Genomic DNA, 23,013 nt, shown 5'->3' on the forward strand with positions numbered 1-23,013 from the left:
ACCTTGTCATGTCCTTTGCCCTTCTCTCTTCCCCGCATTTACCTTTCTTCTGAGCCTGGAACATTTCCAGCTGTTTCTGCTGCTGCCTTCTTAGTGTATTAACAATGGCTATTGCTAGCCTCAGTGCTTCTTGTGGGTATCCATGAGATCGTAACGCATCCACCCTCGCACAAGCTGTAGGAACGTGTTCTAAAATGGAGACAATAATTGAGGAATAGCAATGCTTCCATGTCTGCAATAGCCTGTTTTGCTAGGTTACTCAAAAGGGCTTTTTTGTTTCCTTTGATTTGTTTTTAAAACTTTGCAAGAGAGAGTTAAAGGACTATTTCTGAGCCAACATTTCAAGGGAGCCTCTATTCTTTTTGCCAGGCTTTGCATTCAGCTCCCTCCCCCCCAAAAAGAAAAAAAAAAGTCATAGAAACTGAACAAAGCAGCAAGTCATGGAAATGTCTTTCCAGTTTAGCCACTTACCATGCCAGAGGGGCCACCCCCGAGAGTCAAAGAGTGAGTTTTCAGTGTGTTCATGGTAACAGTAGTTGGTGTATAGGTCACTGCTGATAATGTGCTGTAAGTGGCTGTCCTGCCAGTGCAGTTCGCATGCCTCTATGGCTCGAGTGAACACTGTCCGATGTGGCCTGTTTGATGAATCTGTCATTTTCGGAAATTCAGAAAGCTGCATCAGCTTTTATTCATTCATAAGTGAATCAGTCATTCACAGTATTCTTGTCTTCTGCTTATTCACCAACCCCTAACTGATGGCAGTCTACCTTGACCCATTCTGCAAGGAGCAGCCCACAGATGATATTTCACATCCTGTTACCCATCAGCTCAGCAAAGTGTGTGCCATTCACTTTGCATTCAGAGAGATCTAAAAACCATCATGGCTAATGCTAAATAGGACGTTGCAAAGGGAACAGCTAGAGATGAAGGACAGCACATACAGAATTCCCCTAAAAACAGACTAGAAAGTATTAGGCACACAGCTACTTAAGCATCCCCAGTTTCTCTCCTTCTCAGACACAGAGCTACTAGTATGAGTGACAGATAAACATCACATAAAATTTTATAGTTGTTCTCTTTGAGAAGTGACATTAACTTTGAGCATTTGTATAAATTTTTGTCATAAAAATATACAAATACTGCAAAGAAAGCAAGGTACTGAGGCCATGGGACTGAAAATCCTTTACTGGACATCTTCCTATGGCAAAAGTGCTCTGTTGACATGGCACTGTGTCTATGAATGTCAAAATGTCATGTCAGAGTTGCTACTAGCATACTCAAGCTGGGCTGAACATGACGAGATCCAGAAAGCCAAACACCTCTGTAGGAAGTTATATGTTGCATGAACTTCTGTCTCCAGCTAGCTGCAAGATTTAAACATGAACCAAGTCTATTTCCTTCAGAGATAAACTTCCAAGAGAAAGAAACAAGGAAAAACCCATCTAAGTCTAACTCTACCACCTTTCACAAGCATTTAATTTTAACTTTTATGAAATATGTATCAAAATATTGAGAGATTTGATGGTTATGAGGGGTTTTTTCCCAGGTAAATATCCTGCGTCTTCCTCAGTTATTAGCAAAGTAGTGATCTTTGCTTGAAGATGACTGGAGAAGGCTTCTGTTTGGTTTGATAATCTCATTTTAGATTAGAAAGCATGATATTGAGTAAGAAGAGACACCTCCTCCAAGAAGGCAGTGTTGCCTCTGCACCCCCATATACCTGTCAATGCAGACTGCGCAACACAGAGCACATCCCACAAATAGCTGCTTTAGTTTCTCACACACTCAGTTTAATGCAGTCACAACAGATCTCCCTTTAAGTAAGTATCAAGGGCTTTGTAACTGCAAAAAATAAAACCCCCAATACCAGAAGAGACATAAGATTATAGTCAAGCAAAGAAAAAACAGGCTTTTACATTACGTGCTTCAGGGACATTCAATTTTTATGTAACAAGTATTTAGATAGACAAAGTGAAAAGGTAGAAGGCCTAACTTGCTTTAAAAACATTGCAGCCCCAGCACAAAAGTAAACCCTATTTGTCCTTTCTGCGAGGACAGTATTAGTGAAAATAAATTTGGCTGGTCAGTCCTCAACAAGAAAGTTACTTGTCCCAGGAAAGACTGCTGTATTCTGCAGCAATGCTCAAGTATATAAGATAGAGGCTATATTATGTGTTGCAGTCAGTGCATATATTTAGGCTCACCTTGGTTAGCATTTGCGCCCTGAGGCAAAGCATTGGTTAAATTGGGCAGCTCATTTCCATGGTTTCCATCTTCCCAGGGACAAACATCCATGCCATTCCATTTTTTCAGCTGTTTTAGCCAACTGACCTTCTGCTCCAACTTGCAGTGGGGATTTAAGACTATACACATCCACAGAGCACCTGATTTTAAAGAAAATTGCTAAATTAGGTTTTTTATTAAAAATGCAGCAGCCAATGGCTAATTGCAAATTTTTATTCTGTAACACTTTTCCTCCCCTCTAAGGCTACACTGCTTGTTTCCCAGCTATGCCTAACACCAGGCAGACTGAATTCCTGATGCAGAATCTTGGAGCTGGTGTGGCCCATCCAAAGCAGTTTAAAGACTGTATCAAGCCAATCTTCTCAATTAAAAGGCATTAAATGGGTCTTTTTTATTAGGAAATCCATAGTTCACAATGTATGGCCCATCAAACAAAAGCAAACAAAAATTCACATAAAGCTGCAGCAGGAAATTACCCAAGTTTTTCTTCTAATTTTTGTACAAAAACTATGTATCTTCCAGCTTCACATTACAGGAACCAAATAAGTGCATTAGTAAGACATGCATTTTCTAAACATATGCTTCCTCACTTGAAACCCAGTGGAAGCAGAGATCCAGTAAACACTGGATTTGTGCAGTCTAATAGGAATAAGATATTTTTGCTGGTCCTACTTCAGTGATTTGGTTACACTAGAAAATTCATCTTACATTTTTTGTTTATGGGGCTCAAAGGGAAAGATAATTTGCACTGATATTTCACATGTACCATCATTTTAGAACCTGCTTCCTGATACTATAGAACAGGGCAGGCATAAATACATCAGGGTCTTTAGCATCAATTTTCAAATTGAAAGATTTTTTTTCTAAATCAGCTGTTTCTTCATCAGGGTGAACTTTGACACAAGCATGAAGACATCTGAAAGTACTGTTCATTTGCTCATTAAGAACGTGCCTTGTACACTACAAGAGATTTCACAAAATCACAGAATATTCTGAGTTGGAAGGGACTCACTAGGATCATCAAAGTTCAACTCCTGGCCCTGCACAGGATGGCCCCAAGAATAAAATTTAAAGAATATATTTAAACTATGCAAACTTCATTACAGGCTGGAAAAAAAAAGAATAAAAAGGCAGCTGGTTCATCCAAGAAACAAGAATTCTCATATTCAAGCATTCTTTTGCTAAGTAAGAATGCAAAATGGATACCCAAAACACAGGTCATTACATTACATTCATTCCTAAAGTAACTCAGTATGTTGATATGCCACAGCACAGGTGCCAGTGGAAAAACAGCTTCATCCTTAAGGCTTCAAGTCTGCTGCTATTCAGGCTGACTTGGAATGAGGAAGCAATATCAAAGAAATCTTAAAACCACAACAAAATAAGATACAGTATAGTGCAGAACACCAGAGAGCCACTACACTAATGCACATTATTACTACACAGTAGTTACATACAATAGAACATGCTGCTTGCTGTTTTTTTGTTGGCATTTGTTGGGAGGTTTTGTCGTTGTGTTTTTTTGGTTGTTTTGGGTTTTGGTTTTTTAAATGCCATGGGAGTGAATAAAGCAAATACTGTTTTAAAAAACTTCTTTTAAAATGAAATCATATGACTTCCTTTAGACACACTGTTCAACATGCTTCACTCCCCAGAGTCAAATTATAGAATAGAATTGTTGGGGTGAGGAATCTTGCTGTAAGGAAAGGGTTACAGACAGACCAGCGCCAGCAGCACCAAGTCTCTGAAGCAGCTGAACAGGATACTGTTTCTGATACCTTAATAATTTCGGGGTTTTTTTCCTCTTCATGTTTCTGTAACTTGGTGTAGTTCTGTGCTCTTAGAGAATGCTGAAAACCTCTGTTCTCAACATATTTAACCGAAACAAAGCTCTCTGGATAGAGACTCAAGGACATATTTGTTACCCTAGGGCCCGAAAATATGTAAACAATGGTGGAAAGGGGAAGAGGGCCTGGGGCGGTCAGTATCATCACCTGAAGGTGTCATTGGAGAATTAAGGACCAATATGCTAACAAGACAAAACTTATAAAAGATGAAGAGCTCATGACCCGGGTGTCCATTTTGGGTGTAGTCCCTGAGGGGGACTTTGCTTGCCCGAGTCTACTTTGAAGGCCTTGAATAAATTTGTCCACTTTTTATACACCTAATTGTTTTGGCCTCTGTTTCAGGTAGCCTGTTTCAGGCATCATTTCAATCAGAACATGAGGAAACTAGAAACAGAACATGAAAAAAGTAGAAACAGAACAATCTCCTTACTCCACTGGGAAAGAACAATAGAAGGTGTCAAGAGGACAGATTTATTGTAGAATTGTGATTGTGCTTTGAGCTAGCAACTAAAAATAGCATTTTATTTAGGGGTATAAATTGATGCGCTTCATAAATAAAGATGAGATGCAAAACTGCACCCCACTTTGTGTCTCGTACCATAGGTCACAAATGGCGTCCATTATGTGGGCTCAATCCTCCTAAGGTGATCTGGACCAGCGGCGTATCCTGACCGAACCAACTGGTTGTGCATGAATGATCACCGAGAGGACATCCTATCATTGCTGGCTATGAAACGGGCTAGCCAAACCAAGCAGGCAGGAAATCATTCCCTTTAATTATGGGGCAGGGTGCTACTAAATCTCAGAAACTCCATAAAGACTCTTTGTTGCACATTACCAAAGAACAAGGCTATAAAGTACTGCCTCAGAAACTCATATCTTTACTCATCTGGATTCATCAAAATTGCCCCTGGTACTCCCCCGACGGTTCTTATGAACTTTGTCATTGGCAAAAAATTGGCAAATCCTTACAAACCCAGCAGATTACTCATCATGATATACATCCCGATGACATAGTCACCTGGCATGTGATCTATACTGCTTTGCAACAATTTAATGAACTGGATCATGTCCTTTTGGATACACCTTTGAGGAGGGTGATTTGGAACAACAGGATCCTTTAGATCCTGGACCAGTCGATCCAGAACAAGAACCAGATTTATACCCTACTCTGACCCCTGTACGTGCTACGGCAGCCACCACTCCTAGTGTAGATGAAATATTACACATGGCATGCCGAAAAGCTGTGGCAACCACTTAACCTACCTGTTCTACGCCTTATGCCACATCCCATTCTTCTCATGACTATGAGGACATTTCACTCACAAAACCCAAGCCAGAAACAGTTGTACATTAATGCTGCAGAAGGGCTCTAGAGAAAGGTGATATTGAGCTATTACAAGCTCTGCCAGTTATTTTCAGAAACCAAAACTCCCAGCATGAACAATTGTCATATGAAATGGTTAAAGAACTGAGGAGATCGGTGAAGGAGAACTGTGACAGCACAGATTCTTTCCCATGGGAATTCTTCCCTTCTTCTACTGTATTTTCTAAATATAAGATAAGCTTCATGTTACTGAGAGTGGCTTTTGGAAAACAGATGCTCAAACGCCTGGGCCAATCAATCCCAGGGGGTGGATGATTGTTAGCCAATCTGAATAGCCTTCTTGCGTGTATATACATCTGTTATTAATTAATAAATTTGGTTATTCAGCATTCTCTCATGATTTGCGCGCTCCATTCCTCCGCTATTGGTTCAATAGCGACATCTGGTGACCACCGATGTGTACTACATGCACCCCAGAAGGTACGTCAGCACCCTTCCACCCCCCCCTCCCCCCCCCGCCCACTGCGCGGCCGCGGCTCAGGGTTTGGGATGGCAATGGACCCCCCGATGCCAAAAGACAGCCTTTTACGGTCCTTCCTGGAGGACACCTGGTGTGGCCCAATGGTCAAGTGTAAACAGCACCTGACCAGAATCTTCCTAGAGTGGGCTGCGACCCACAGCGTTCCTGAAGTGTGGGAGATGGATGTGGACTCTGTCCTCTGGCTGAAGGTTGGGAGGGAACTGTGGAGAGAATTGGTGTTTGGGGACCAAAAAACCATTTGTTTCAATCGGACATGGAGGTCAATTTGGGACGCTCTAAAAGATCAAGAATTTTACACTGTAGAACTTAATGCTTCTCTCTGTCTGGACTCCTTGCTTTCGATTAGCGAGGACCGCACTGAGGGGCCCCCACCCCAGATTGGCCCGGCCATAGCGGATGGGTCCCCCCAGCGCAAATATAATTCTCCAAACGACTATGTCTCACCTACATATCTGCATCCTAATGAACAGCTAGCGGAGATGCTGAAACAGAAGAAGGACCGGGGGGACCACGGAGCGGTGGCTGGCGTGCCACCGCCATTGCCCCCGCGGAACAGCATGGCCCCTCCCCCTCTGCCGGGGCCGCCGGCACGGCCCCCAGTTGTAGCGCGGGCTCTCCCGCTTGCGGCAACTGAGAATGCAGAAGCTACATGCCCTGCCACGGTGCGGCCAGGGCAGCAACAGACCCCGGTTCCGTCCACCCCAAATGTGGACTCGGAAATCCAGGCTGCTGGCCTGACCGCGCTGCAGGGGCGGGCCACACAGGGACTGGAAGGAGATTCTTCAGCAGCGGGTGCTTCTGCCTGCACCAGCTCCCTCCACATGGCAACTGCGACGTTTCCAGTGCGGACTCCACACGGACCAGGTATGCAAGATCCTGGGTCTCCGCTGGATTTGTCCCCTCCTTCTCAGCTTTTAATGGATTTATTGGCCAAAGTGGCCAGATTCTGCAGAGACCTGGTAAAGATCTGGTCATGGGGCGTCCATCACGCAGGCTGGACCGGCCTGTCCCAAGACCCCGAAAGGTGTCTGGGCTCCATGCCACGGGGACGGTGGAAATGGCGGCAGGGGCATGGAGGGGTGCGGGACAGGACACACCGGTCCCTCTGACGGTTCCGGTGGCAGACGCAGCCTCGGCACAGCGCGCTGACTCAGCCGCTTTCGTGCCAATGCAGCAGGCGATTTTAACTGACGCTGTGCCAGTGAACCCAGCAGGGACGCCCAATGCCGCACTTGTATTGCTGCCTTCATTGTGCCACTCCCTGAGCCCCACTGCTGTGCCATTTCTCTGCACAATGACTGCGTCCGGCCAGATCCTGTCATTCGTGATAGGGCTTGAGGATAAGCCCTACTGTGACGATTCAGACAGCGACTTAAACGGGGTGTTTCCTCCTGGGCGAAAGGCTGCGGTGGCAGGGCGGCAAAAGAAACGCTTGCTTCAGAGCAACCCTTGGACACTCCCGGATGGCGCGGAGACACAACGCCCAAAGAACCCCCTGCATTACTGGGAATCGGTAAAGCAGGGTGCGCTGGGGCAGGGAAATTGGGAACTTATAGAGAAATTAGGGTTGCCAAAACCACCGGGGAACCATGAAGGGAACCCGGTGGCTGCTACAGCAGATCAAAGTGATGCTAGCATCCTGCAAGAAGACGTCCAGGCTTTTCCTCTGTTTAAGCCTGACCCGAATTCGGATCAACAAAACAGGCATGATGTCACTGCATAGAAAGTTATAAACAATCTTCACACAAAAATAACTCAGTTTGGCCTCTCCTCTCAACATGTGATGCAAATTATTAGAGTGATAAATACTGACCTGCTTGCTCCATTCAATATTGTGCATTTGGGTCAAGTTTTGTTTCACCCTGTGCAATATGCAGTTTTTGAGAATAACTGGAGAAAAATGGCTGAAAAACAGGTGAGGCAAAATATGCAATTGCCTCCTGAGGACCCTAGGTTCACAGTTGGGGTTGATGGCCTTATGGGGACAAATCGTTTCTCTAACCCCAACGTCCAAGCTACTTGGGATCCTCGGATCCTGGAGCAGGTCCTAAGGATCGGTATGGGAGCCATCACAAAAACCATAGAGATGGCCACCCCACAAACACGGTATTCAAAAATACATCGGGGCAATCTGAGCTTTTCCTGACCTTTGTAGAGAAGCTGGCAGCAGCCTTGGAAAAGCAGGTGGAAGATGATACATTGAGACAGATATTGTGCAAGCAGTTGGCAACAGAAAATGCCAACGAGGAGTGTAGAAAGATCATAAATGCCCTACCAGGGGAACCTACACTCACAGAAATGGTAGAAGCTTGCGCTAAGGTGGATTCAGAGAGCCAAAAGATATCTGCCTTGGCTGAATTTCTATCGCCTGGTCAGGTACCCCCTGATCAGGGACAAAAACAGCCCAAAGCTGGGAACAAACGGAAACGAGTCAAATCAAAGCAGAAGGGAAATTCGGGGACCTAGACTCCTCAATGCAAGAGGTCTGGTAGGCCAGGTAACTGTTCAGACTATTGCAGGTCTCAGTACCATGTAGATGGTCGACCCCTGTCGGTAAACATGAAAAGGGGTGCAAAAAGGGGGATTTGCCCCCCATCACAACCATTCCCCCAGAACAGAGCGGCTGCACAGGCCTATCCAGTCAATGTGGAGATGGCACCCAAGGCCCAGCCCGAGTCAACGCCTACACTGCAGCAACAGTCGTCCTAGAATCTGGTGATGCCCATTGGGTTCCCTTGGATGTGCATGGACCCCTAGATCAGGGATTCAGTGCGCTACTTGTGGGAGGGCCTGATGCCACCCGCCAAGGGATCCTTGTTATTCCAGAAGTTATAGATGCTGATTTTACAGGCCAGATTTATGCTACGGTTTCCACATCAGATCCCCCTGTCACTGTCCCTGAAAAGACTCACATTGCTCAATTGTTGCCTTTTGAGTCTTCTGTTCCCAGGGTAGACCAGCAAGTTTGTGGAGGTAACAGCACTGAACTGCTGGGAGTTCCGCAGGTCTATTGGGCTGCTGCCATCTTTAATCAGAGACCACAGATGACATGTACCCTCATCATGCTGAAAGTGCACCCACACCAAATTTGGCTCCAAGGTTTGATTGATACGGGTGCCGATGCAATGATCCATTCCTCCTCTTCATGGCCTTCTTCATGGCCTTTAGCCCCTGTGGGATCAGTTATTTCAGGGCTGGGAGGAACCACACAGAGCCAACTGAGTAAGCGACCTGTGTTGGTGAAGGACCCAGAGGGACACACGGCCTCAATCTGGCCCTTTGTTACTCCAGCTCCAATTAACCTCTGGGAACGGGACGTGTTGGCAGCTTGGAGGGTGCGAATCACGACAAATTTTTAATAGGGGTCACTGTGTGCAAGGGCTCACCGTATTCCAAGCTATCTCTGAGATGGCTGACCAAAACACCCATATGGGAACCACAGTGGCCCCTGCCAAAAGACAAATTAGTCGCCCTTTGTCAGCTGGTTCAGGAGCAACTGCAACAGGGACACATTGAGCCTCCTACTAGTCCCTGGAATACCCCCGTTTTCATAATTAAGAAAAAATCGGGGAAATGGAGACTGTTCCAAGATCTCAAAAAAGTTAATGCAGTAATGGAAAGTATGGGGAGCATACAGCCTGGCATGCCCTCACCTACAATGATTCCCGCAGGGTGGGAAATCTTGATCATTGATTTGAAGGACTGTTTTTTTACAATCCCTTTGTATCCCAATGACAGACCAAAATTTGCCTTTACTGTGCCTGCAATAAACAATGCAGAGCCTGTAAAGAGATTTCAATGGAAAGTGTTACCTCAGGGCATAAAGAATAACCCGACTATCTGTCAATGGTATGTCGCTCAGGCCTTGTCCGGAATCCACGAGCAGTTTCCCGAGGTACTCTGCTACCATTATATGGATGATATCCTGGTGGCAGCATCTACCCAGGATGAGTTGCAGAGGTTACAGCCTCAATTGCTCGCTGCCCTGCATTCCTATGTGTTGCAAGTGGCTCCGGAGAAAGTTCAACAGCAACCTCCTTGGAAATATTTAGGAGTTAAAATCTTGGATCAAACCATACAACATCAAGAGGTACAGTTCTCAGACTCTATTAAGACTCTTAATAATGCCCAAAAATTGCTGGGTATCATCAATTGGTTACGTCCTTATTTGGGACTAACCACCGCAAAACTTTCCCAGCTTTTTAATATTTTAAAGGGGGACTCTGATCTAAACTCACCTCGGAAATTGACTCCTGAGGCGCAACGAGTGCTGAATGAGGTGCAGCAAGCTTTTTCTGCTCGTCAGGTTTATCGAGTGGATCCCTCTACTGATATCACTGTTGTGTTGGTTTGAAAACAAACCAGTGGGAGATCACAAGTCAAGATTGAAATTAAAAATAAGTGAAATAATACAAGGAAAAGCACTGACAAAGTCAGATACAACCTAACACCCTGTTAGGGTGCTAGTAGCAGTCCAACTGAAGTAGTCCAGTTGAAGCGGTGATCCTGTGAAGGTCTAGTCTCCAGCTGAAGATCCAGTAGTAGCTCTGGTCCTCTGGGAACCCAGTAGACAGGGCTCGCTCAGGCAGTTCCAAGGCCAGGTTATATCCACGTGGGAACACCTGGCTCCTCCCTCCTCAGCAGAGCATCTCACAATGGGATAAGTCCATGAGTCACACGGTGGGTCCCTGATGGCCCATTGCCTGTCATGCGGGGTGGGTCATTAGCAAGTGATAATAGCTAAGGATGGCCCATTGCCTGTCATCCGGAGTGGGTGATAGCAGCTAATGGCCCACAGCTGGTGGTAATAGAATACTTAACTACATCAATATTGCAACCTAGGACAACTGTTTTCATTACTGCTCCAGACCTCCATCCTACAGGTATCATTGGCCAGTGGAACAAACAATGGGATGACCCTTTGCATATCCTGGAATGGGTCTTTTTGCCCCATCAGCCAAAAAACACAGCACCCACATTGTTCGAATTGATTGCTTGTCTCATAACTGAATGCCGTTATCGGTGTTTACAATTGATGGCAGCGGATCCCGCAACGATTGTTGTTCCGATATCGTGGGACAGCTTTGAATGGAGCCTTGCTAATAGCACTCCTTTGCAAAGTGCACTGCAAAATTTCTCAGGGCAGATTGCTTGCCATCTCCCCAGCCACAAATTGCTGCAGCTGGCAAATTCAGTCAGTCTTACGTTGCGGCCAAAGAACAGTCGGGTGTCAGTTCGCGGGTCCACTGTTTTCACAGACGGTTCTGGGAAAACAGGAAAGGCCACTGTTACCTGGAAGGAGGGATCTGAGTGGCAAGTGCTGAAAAGCCACGAGTCAGGCTCTGCTTGGTTGAATTGAAGGCAGTTGCCATGACTTTTCAGTGGTTCTCTCAGGTGCCTTTGAATTTGGTCACTGACTGCTTATGTAGTGGGTATAACCAAACGTTTGGATTGTTCACTTCTAAAAGAAGTCAATAATGTGGCTCTGTTTTTGCTATTGCGAACCCTGTGGAATGTAATTCAAGTTTGAGTGCACCCATATTACATTCTGCACATTCGAAGGCACACCAAATTACCAGGTTTTATAACAGAAGGCAATGCCAGGGTTGACACGCTAGCCAACCCTGCGTGGGTGGCACCTCAGCCTGACAAAATTGCACAAGCCGAGGCATCGCACATTTTCTTTCATCAGAGTGCACATACCCTGCAGAAGCAGTTTCAGTTGATGCCTACTGAGGCTCGTGACATTGTCAGTGCTTGTGCTGACTGCCATGGACTCACTGCACCTCTGCCACCGGGGGTAAACCCCAGAGGCCTAAAGGTCTTACAGCTCTGGTAGACGGATGTGACGCACATCCCCAAATTTGGCTGATTCAAATATGTACACGTGCCTATTGACACTTTCTCCTCAGCTGTGTGGGCGACTGCTCGTACTGGAGAAAAGAGTTGTGATGCCATTGCCCATTGGAAATTAGCCTTCTCGGTCCTGGGCGTGCCATCTACTGTGAAGACCGACAATGGTCCTGCCTATGCCTCGCAGAAGACGTGGCAGTTTTTGCACCTATGGGGTGTAGACCATAAATTCGGTATTCTGCGTTCTCCTACTGGCCAAGCCATTCTCGAACGCGCTCACAGTACTTTGAAGCGTGTCTTGGAAAGGCAAAAAGGGGGAATGCATGGGGAAACCCCACAGAGCCGATTGGAAAAAGCTTTGTACACAATTAATCATGTCACAGTGCCACCAAATTCGAATAACCCTGTGATTTTAAACCATTTTCTCTCATTGCAGTCATCAGGCGAGTTGCACTTGCCCCGGGCGAAGGTCTGGGTACGGAACCTACTTACTAACACCTGGGAAGGCCCGCATGAGCTTATTGCTTGGGGTTGTGGGTATGCTTGTGTTTCCACAGATACTGGGGTACGATGGCTGCCTGCAAAATGCGTCCGCCCTGACCTGTGGCTCCAGAGACAGAACCGGCAACCTCAAAATGATAACCAGAATGCAGAACATCAACCAAATGATCCTTCTGATGATGGCCAGGGCACCAACCATCAGGCAGACGGTCCATCCACAAGCAGAGACTGAACTTCAAGGTTTTTTATGGAGTCAGAAAGCAAGGACTTTGAAAGCACATTTAAACTGATTTTGATAGAATTGTGATATAGAATTAAGTTTTTATAGATGCATCACCCAAGGTATTGCTGGAGATTCTCCCTGTTCACCTTAACTCAGCATCTGGTTTGGGCTCTGTTCGGTGGCCGGCCACTGCTGGGCAGACACCTTATTGGTTTTCCATCTAGGCTCTGTTTGGTAACTGGCCACTACCAAGCAGATCCTTCATGCTGAATTTACAGAAGATCACAAGCAATGCCTTTCGGTTCTTAAACAAAAAGGCAGAGCTGTGACAGCATAGATTCTTTCCCACGGGAATTCTTCCCTTCTTCTACTGTATTTTCTAAATATAAGATAAGCTTCATGTTACTGATAGTGGCTTTTGGAAAACAGACGCTCAAACACCTGGGCCAATCAATCCCAAGTGGTGGATGATTGTTAGCCAATCCGAATAGCCTTCTCGAGTGTATATAAATCTGTTATTAATTAATAAATTTGGTCATTCAGCATTCTCTCACGATTTGTGTGCTCCTTCACTCTGCTATCAGTTCAACAGCAACAGAGAACAGCTTGCATTCCTCCTTTACTGTGAATTTACAAGACTTTATTGCTGAATCGCATACCATGTTACTGCTGAACTGGAAATCTCTTTTTAAAACAGTAATAAAGGGGAACCAATACTCTGTGCAGTGGATGGAATTCGTTGATATGGCGCAAACTCAGGCATTGAATAATGCTAATCAGCAGCCACCTATTAATATAGCGGTTCCACAATTATGTGGCACTGGTATGTATTCCAGTGCCTGTGATCAGCTCCAAATGCCTGTACAGACATGGGAACAGGCTACTGGAATTGCCTTGCATGCGCTGTGAAAAGTACCTGATACAAAAATCTTAGAACCTGGTCTTTCCACCATTCGACAAGCTCTGCAAGAGCCATATATTGCCTTTATTGATCTACTACAATCAGCAGTCAGGTGGCAAATTGAAATGCAAGCGGCAGCTGATGCTGTTTTAAAATCTCTTGCTTATGAGGATGCTAACAATGACTGCAAAAAAGCCTTAGATCTGATACATAACCATGCCGATGTTGAACTTATTGATTACATTAAAGCATGTGCCAACATCGGCTCAGAACAATATAAAGCAGATCTAATTGCTACTGCCATAGCCCAGCATTTACAGGCAGCTAGAGCAGCCGTTGAATGCTTTGCATGTGGGGAAGAAGGGCATGTTAGAAAACAATGTCCAAAGGAAGAGAAAACTAACAAAAAGCCAAGCAAGCTTTGTCCTCGCTGCCGCAAAGGCTTTCATTGGAGTAATCAATGCCGCTCTAAGTACGACTAACATGGCAATCCACTCCAAAAACAGGGAAATTCAAACAGGGGCATGTTGTCTGGTGCCCCTCAACCCAATGGGACCCAATTCAACCAAACTCCAATGCAAACTCAGGTCTGGCAAGGGGCATCCCAGGGAGTGCCAGCCTGGACTTGGCTGTCAGCTCTACCACAATCCTAAATGATACTTCTGTTCATCTATTACCTACTGCTATTTTTGGTCCACTGCCATTTCGAACTCATGCTTTATTATTGGGTCGTTCTTCTACCACTCAAACAGGACTGTTCATATTACCGGAATTATTGATGCAGATTATAAAGGGGAAATTAAAATTGTGGCTTGGACTCCTAATCCTCCTTGTACAGTGCCTCAAGGGAGTCGTTTAGCACAACTCATACAGTTGCCAGCAATTCCTTGTCCAGTGCCAATATTGCAACAACAATGAAACAATGGGAGCTTTGAAAGCACAGGTGCTCCACAAATCTTTTGGTCCAAGGTTATCGGAACACAACAGCCATTACTCACTTGTCAAATAGACTCTATGTCTTTTACAGGACTGATTGATATTGTTGCCGATGTATATATCATAGCACAGAAGGAGTGGCCTCTGGAATGGCCCTTGGCACCCTCTACAGCGATTGTTGCAGGAGTCAGCAGACAACAGATACCATGGCAATCAGCCAGAGAGCTGCGCATTGTTGGACCAGAAGGCAAGACTACCACCCTGTAGCCGTATGTACTCCCAATCTCGGGCACTTTGTGGGGACGAGACCTAATGACTCAATGGGGCTTGATCATTTCAACATATTTTTGATAGGAGCTGTTGCGGTGGATGAGACCACCTCGGGAGCTGCCGGGGAGCTGAGGGGTCCCAGGGCAGCAGAAACACGGTGGTGGGAAAGCTCTGAAGTTTGAAATTCTCTCTTGAGTATTGAATGGTACCTCCCTAGACTATGTAAATCCTCCTATGCTGATTTGCTTTAACCTGATCCCTCACTCCACCCCTCTCTTCTCCCCATTGGTCATTGTTGTATCTCCCTGCCTTCTTCCCACCCCTGTGCCCTCAGACTATTGGCCCTATATCTCTAATCAATGGTGACTCAGGGTTACTCACTCTCTTCATTGCTGGACCCCTTCAGGAATAAACCATTTCCAGAACATCCACGTGACTGGGCCCTCTGGATTCTTTGTCTCTGGTAAAACGCGTGAGCTATCCAAAGCTCCCTGGGTGAGTGCGTCTGTGTGCCTTCCACCGGCACGGGTGAGAGAAAGGTCTACTTGCACAGTACCAAGCAGTACTGGCCAGAGTGATCTCTCAAAGCCATAGAGACACTTTTGGTAAATGCAGAGGCCTATTCCACTCCACCACCCCCCTCTGTGTTAAGGGGCCACCAATGAAATGCTGCTCTTCAAACTGACTTGGCTTACAGATAAGCCTGTTTGGGTGGATCAGTGGCCTCTGAAAGCTCAGCGGCTTCAACAAGCCTGAATCCTTGTACAGGAACAACTGAAATTGGGTCACATAGTCTTTTCCACCAGCCCATGGAATACACCTATTTTTGTTATCCCTAAAAAATCGGGAAAGTGGAGACTTTTACAGGACCTCAGAGTGGTCAATGCAGTCATGTTGCCCATGAGTTCATTACAACCAGGAATACCTAACCCCACAATGATTCCAGAACATTGGGAAGTAGCAATAATTGATCTAAAAGACTGGGTTTTTTTACAATTCCTTTACATCCTGAGGATGCACCTAAATTTGCCTTTTCTCTGCCATCTGTCAATCATGAAACCCCCATGGAATGATACCACTGAGTTGTCCTACCGCAGGGTATGAAAAACAGTCTTACTATCTGTCAATTCATTGTTCATTCAGCAATACAACCAATACAGCAAAAACATCCATCTCTTTTGCTGTATCACTACATGGATGACATTTTAATTGCCTCCAACAGTTCTTCACTGTTGTGAGACTGCCTTGCTGCTTTAAAAATAACACCAGCAGAGGTTTGTGCATTATCACAGACAAAATTCAAACAGAACCCCCTTGGAAATACTTAAGCCCAAGTATTTCCTCCAAGCTACTTGAAACAACAGTCAATAACTTTAAAAACTAACATATGCACATTGAATTACTTACAAAAGTTACTGGGCACTATTAACTGGATTTGCCCTCTACTGGGAATTACAACAGAAGAATTATCCCCATTATTTCAACTGTTGAAAGGGGACCCAGATCTCTCCTCCCCTAAGCAATTGAAAAAAACTGCCCAAAAGGCCTTGGAGTTCGTGAGTGACAAAATCTATAAGTCCTTTGCTACATGTCAAAACCCAGATTTGTCTTTGCGGCTGTTCCTGATTTTGCAGTCTTTCCAACCCTATACTCTTATTGACCAATGTGATGTGCAAGAACATCTTCTATGGCTATTAGAATGGATTTTCTTGCCACACACCTTTTCAAAAACTATAACCACTCAACTCAAAATGATAATTTGACTGCTGTCGATGGGATGACTCCGATGTCAAAGCCTGACAGGATATGATCCAGCAGTAATACACCTCCCTATTACTTTGGCAGAATTAGAAAATCTTTTCAGGGATTCACTGTCATTTCAAATTGCCCTGGCAGACTATAATGGACAGTTTGTTCACTCAATGCCTTGACATGCGTTGCTGCAATCTTTCAAAGAACTTCCTTCCCAGCCATGACAGTTACAATCAAAGATGCCTATCCCTGATGCAAAAACTGTTTTCACTGATGGATCAGGGAAAACACACAAAGCTGTTACCCTGTGGAAAAATTATACGGGACAATAGGAACACTCGATAACCTTCCAACCCAGATCTACTCAATTGGTTGAAATGGCAGCCGTGGTAGAAGCATTTAGTCTTTTTTCACAGGAACCTATTAACATTGTGTTTCTCTTTATGTTACAGGAATCGTTGAGAGAATTGAACATTCATTCCTAAAGGAAGTCTCTAACAAAGATCTTTTTGTGTTATTAACTACTCTGTATAACTTTTTACTCCACAGGTCTCATGAGTACTACATTCTACACCTCAGATCACACACCACTTTGCCCGGACCTATAGTGGAAGGTAATGCGAGAGCAGACGCTCTCATTATGACAGTCACTATACCACAAAAATTAGAGCAGGCAAAACTTTCTCATTATTTCTATCACCAAAATGGTCAAGCACAGGCTAAACGATTTGGTTTAACCCTGCCACAAGCTCGAGACATAGTGAACACTTGCTCACAATGTCACCAGACTTTTTCCTTGCCACAAGCATTAGGTACAAGCCCACGAAGGTTAAAACCCAATGACATTTTGCAAACAGATGTTACACACATATCAAGTTTCTGGATTTTTAAATATGTGCATGTTTCCATTGATACTTTTTCAGCTTTTATAGTAGCAACAGCACACAAAGGAGAGAAATCCAGTAATGCCACCAGACACTGGCTATATGCCTTTGCCACTATGGGGGTCCCTCAACAGTTAAAAACAGATAATGGACCTGCATATACATCTCGAAAAACACAAGATTTTTTCACTCTTGGGGTATCAAACATGTTACAGGTATTGCCCATTCTCCAGCAGGGCAGGCCATAGTGAAAAGGGCACATTACACATTGAAAAACATGCTACAGAAACAAAAAAGGGGGAACCCAGTAGGTATGCTCCCTCAAGAGCAGCTTGACAAAGCAACCTATGTTTTAAATTTCTTAAATCTTTCCAGTAGAGATGACCTAACAGCACATCAAAGATGCCTAGGTCAGACTGCTGATGGAGGAGTTCACCCATAAGTTACATACAAAGATGCACACAGTGACCAGTGGAAAGGCCCAGTTCCACTGTTAGCTTGGGGGAGAGGTTATGGATATGTTTCTCTATCTACAGGACCATATTGGCTTCCAGCGCAATGTATCAAACCCAGGCAAGGAAGACAACAATGAATCTTGTCATCTTTCCGCTGCTATACTGCCATCAAGTGGTGGAAAGAAGAATCTACTGGGTACACATTCTCGAGCCACCACTGACCTGGTGGGATCCAGAGCCTCCCCTCAGCAACAATGGAACAGAATGGGTCAGAGGAACTTGGCTTCCTCCCCTAAATACATATACCAGCAATGCTACGTATGTTACTGTTTTACCACCTATATGCTTAATGTAGAATCAAACAAGTGCCTTTTTACCCTTACCTTGTGCTAATTTTTCTATGCAATTACATTTATGCATACTTGGGAACTGCAAAACTGCAAAAAATTTGACTGCTATTACATTGCCGACCATTCTATCCATCTCCAACAATTCTGTGGATGCCACTCCACCTCATTTTCCCAAGTCATTTTACATCCATTTCCAATTTACAATGTTTGGAATGGACATCGTGTATAGGACAACAACCACAACAACAATTTTTATAGCATGGGAGAGTAATTGACTGGGGACCACACGGTATTCTTAGAGAAAAGGGGACAAAAACAACCATTCTTCTGTTCCAAAGGGCAAACCACAGCATTGTTTGGCATGATGGTGGAATGGCTGGACCTTTGATTCAATATTATTTAGATAATAACCAATAACCAATCACGTGTTTATAAGCATTTGTGGAAGATGTTGTTACCTGCCTTTGGTAACATGGTATACCAAGTAAATTTGAATAAGAATGCTACAATCACAAATTTAATGTTGTTAAAGAAACAATCACTAATGACTTGTACTTCACACCCATATGTTCTTGCTTTAGTTAATGATTTTTATATAGATTATAGGAATGGCTTGTATTTTCTATCTGCTAATACTTTCATTTTTAAATCATGTGTAACCAATGAAGATATTAATAACTTTTGTGTTCTTCTTCCATTTAAAAGCAGACCAAAAATTTGGGTACCTGTAAATCTGACTCGAACTTGGGAAGGACAAGATGGTCTTTTTCACAATTGGCTCGACTATTCCAAGAGGAAATCCAAAAGAGTAAGAAACAAGTTTGCAAATTTCTGGGTTGGTTGATTTTTGTCATTATTTCTGCTGTAATAATATTAATGACAGCTTCTGCACCTGTTGCAACTTTAACTAAATCCATTCAAACTGTCCACACCATGGGAAAAGCTTTAACCAATATTACAAAAGAGTTACAAACACAAGAGCAAATTGATAAGGAAATAGTGACCAGATTAGATGCATTGGAAAGTGCTCTTTTGTGGATTGGAAAAATATTTGGGGCTCAAAAAACTCGCCTATCCTTACATTGTGATTGGGAACATATTCATAACTCCCTCTGTGTTACTCCTCTTCTGTGGAATGAAACAGAACAAAATTGGGAGACAGTCAAAAACCATCTCCAAGGAGCCTTTGATAAAATTTTACAAAATATTCACTCACTTCACTCGGTAAAAGATCAACTCAGAGCTTTGCAAACTCTGGAGGAACAAAAGGTACTGACAGACTTAAAAAATTATCTCTTTTGGCTAAATCAAAAAAATTGGTTTTCAGGAATAAATTTACGAGTTTGGGGTTTTATTGGACTAGGTTGTTTGGCAGGGATATCTTTTTTAATTTTTGTCTTGTCCTTTTCAACATAATCAGAGCCATTAAAGGCACACAAAAACAAGTTATGGTTGCACTTGCTTTGTCCATGACCTCAATAAAAAGAGAAGGGGGAAATGTTGGGGTAAGGAATCTTGCTGTAAGGAAAGGGTTACAGACAGACCAGCGCCAGCAGCACTGAGTCTCTGAAGCAGCTGAACAGCATAGTGTTTCAACCAGAACATGAGGAAACTAGAAACAGAACATGAAGAAAGTAGAAACAGAATAATCTCCTTACTCCACTGGGAAAGAACAATAGAAGGTGTCAAGATGACATAGAATCATAAAATGGTTGGAAGGGACCTTTACAGGTCATCTAGTTGTCCCGGGTTAATGATAAAACTCTCTCTCCTCCGAGAGCGAAGGGCCCCGACACCCCCTCCCCCACCCACAACAGAACCTCTTAGATGGAAGTGAAGAAAAACTATTTATTTGACAAAACCACGCAGAGTGCCCTGCAAGGCACAGGGGAAGGGGAAACCAAGGTGAAAAGGAGTTATTCAACCTGATTAAAAAGTCCTTTTCCTCAGACGCACCCCCTCTCCTCCTCGCCCCCCCCCCGGGGCCGGGTGGAGCTCCCTGGAGAGCTCTGCTGTCCTCTGGCCCTCCTGGGTCTCCGGGTGGCAAAGCAGATCGAAGAGAAGGGGTCCAAACGAGGAAAAGAAAAAAATGGAAAAAAAAACGGGAACAGAGCTCACTCCGACCCCCGTCCAGCACGCAGTCTCTGCCGGGCGACAAATCCTCCCCCGGAGCGAGGCTTGGGGAAAATGTTTTCAAAACAACCCGCGTTTCTCTCTTCGGCTGGGTGTAGTTAAAGAGACAGGACCACACATTTTTACACATTTTTCTTTCTTGGGCATATAAGCCAACGATAGGGGATAAAGGATTATCATAACATCAATCCAAGACACTAGTCCAACCCTCCAGCAATGAGCAGGGACATCTTCAAACTAGATCAGGTTGCTCAGAGCCCCGTCCAACCTGACCTTAAATATTTCCAGGGATGGGGCATCCACCACCTCTCTGGGCAACCTGTGCCAGTGTTTTACCACCCTCATTGAAAAAAAACTTCTTCCTTATATCTACCCTCTTTCAGGTTAAAACCATTATCACTTGTCCTATTGTTACAGGCCCTACTAAAAAGTTTGTCCCCATCTTTCTTGTAAGCCCCCTTTAAGTACTGGAAGGCTGCTACAAGATCTCCTCAAAGCCTTCTCTTCTCCAGGCTGAACAGCCCCAACTCTCTGTCTGTCTTCATAGGAGACTTGCTCCAGCCCTCTGATCATCTTTGTGACTCTCCTCTAGACCTGCTCTAACAGGTCGAGGTCCTTCCTGTGTTGGGGACCCCAGAGTTGGAGGCAGCACTGCAGGTAGGGTCTCACCAGAGCAGAGTAGAGAGGGAGAATCACCTCCCTTGCCCTGCTGCCCACACTGGTTTGGATGCAACCCAGGATACAATTGGCTTTCTGAGCTGCTAGTGCACATTGCTGGCTTATGTCCAGCCTCTCATCCACCAGCAGCCCCAAGTCCTTCTCTGCAGGGCTACTCTCAATCCTTTCATCCCTCAGCCTATATTGATACTGGGGGTTGCCCCGACCCAGGGGCAGAACCTCACACTTGGCCTTGTTGAACCTCATGAGGTTCTTGTGGGCCCACTTCTTGAGCTTGTCCAAGTCATTCTGGTTGGCATTGCAACTGGTTCTTATTATGCATCAATGCATTCAGCACTGCCCTAGACAAAGGACTTACTATATTTCTTGCAACATAAAAAATAAAACAGAAGATGAGGCATATTGGAAAGCCTTGTATAATAGTTATCTTGGACTTATTTATTTTATAAATGAATTATTACTTTAGGGCACTGAGGAGTCACTGTACCTCTCAGCATCTAAAAAATAAAAAAAAACAATTTTATACTTTGTAACCAGATTCCCAGAGATTTCAGACTGAAGCAAAAGCAAAGTGAAATATCTTAACCACATGCAGTATTTCAATCATCCAGCAAGGTGGAGTGCACACTACTGATTACAGTGTGCCCCTACAAAATGAGTGGCCTTTTTCTGCATCTCAGAAACACCACTAGAAGCAAAGGAATTCACTTGCCTTCTTCAGAGACTTCACTATGCATGAAGAGGCATCTAAGAGGCAGAAAAGGGAAGAGATACTCCAAGGTATGAAAATCCTTTAAAAACTTCTTTGGCTTAAAGAAATCCATGCTATTTTTATGCAAATGAACACAAGGACAAGTGTATTTCCAATAAACCCCACACAAACCAGTTAAGGAAGGAGCCTGGTGATGCCTTAAGAATTTCTAGTTTTTATTCTTCATGTATCTGTAGCTTTGGTGTAGCATAAAAAGCTAAAACCTCTGTTCCCAGCACCTTTATGTAAGGATAGACTCCGTGGGGTTTAGTTATGGGGATAAAAATAGGGACAAGAGATCTCTAAAGATGAGTTTTAGAACGTGAGGGTTTATTGCGAAAGAGCGTGAGCGTGAGAGGCCTGCTGGGCTGCAAGACGCAGCCCAAAGCAGGCCAGAGAAAAGAGAGAGAGGGAGAGAGAGCAGAAAGAAGAGAGTAAAAAGAGTAAAAGAGAGCAATTTGCTGTTTACAATGAAATAAATTGTCTTCTCTGTTGAATATTCTAATTCCCTTTAACCAATCTAAGACAAGCTACAAACTCTACAGCATTTACATACAACCTATAAGAATCATCACATTACCATACGGGGTGCTGTTTCAAACCTTAAAAAACTGCTTTTTGGGATCTCTACCAGGCAGGCAGGGTCTGCTCTGACCTTTGGACTTGCCTGGGCAGAGGGCATTGTTCTATCAAGAAGGGGGATTACCTTCCGTGACCATACCATTGTTTTTTAGTTACTCTACAACTCGAACCTTGTCTTCATTTCAATCTCGCTCATATTTTCCATATCCTCAGCATCTTTTGCAAGGTAACCATATCTATAAGGCTTTCCTATTTCATCTTCCCCAACACCTTTAGTCAAAACAATTTCTCTGAATGGAAATCCAAGGACACATTCGTTGCCCTCAAGCCCGAAAATATGTAAACAACAGTGAATTGGAGTGGTTAACATCATCACCTAAGGGTGTGATTGAAGAATTAAGGGTCAATATGCTAATACAACAGAACTTATAAAAAGGTGAGTAGCTCCTGACCCATCGTCCATTTTGGGTGCAGCCTCATGAGGGGGCTTCATTTGCCCTGAATGTACCATAAAGGCCTTTAATAAATTTGTCCGCTTTTTACTCTCCTAACTTGTCTTAGCCTCTGTTACAGGTAGCCTGTTTTAGGCATCACTGGAGGATATTCTTCCTATTTCACTCTGATGCTGCTCTATAGAGGCCGTCACCACCAGCCTGAAAGCTTACAGTGCCCTCAAAGGATTCTTTATTTTCTGCCAAATGGCTCCTATATGGGGAAACTACTAATCACACGTACCCCATACTACAGATAAGGCTTATGGAAAAATGAACAGCAGCTAGTTGTAA

General features: G+C 44.3%; 1 protein-coding gene across 1 annotated transcript in view; it reads right to left on the reverse strand.

Annotated features, from left to right (window-relative positions):
- LOC146425684 (zinc finger SWIM domain-containing protein 6-like) overlaps positions 1-23,013 on the reverse strand; it is a 275,081-nt gene that overhangs the window by 84,140 nt on the left and 167,928 nt on the right. The window contains exons 5-7 of the mRNA XM_085041575.1: positions 2,205-2,384; positions 472-648; positions 43-189 (exon numbers count right to left, since the gene is read on the reverse strand). Coding sequence (XP_084897701.1) covers positions 43-189; positions 472-648; positions 2,205-2,384 — 504 coding nt within the window. The remainder of the gene's footprint in view (positions 1-42; positions 190-471; positions 649-2,204; positions 2,385-23,013) is intronic.

This window comes from Lichenostomus cassidix, chromosome W, assembly GCF_008360975.1.
Source record: "Lichenostomus cassidix isolate B80296 chromosome W, HeHo_3.0, whole genome shotgun sequence".
In the NCBI taxonomy this organism is placed as follows: domain Eukaryota; kingdom Metazoa; phylum Chordata; class Aves; order Passeriformes; family Meliphagidae; genus Lichenostomus; species Lichenostomus cassidix.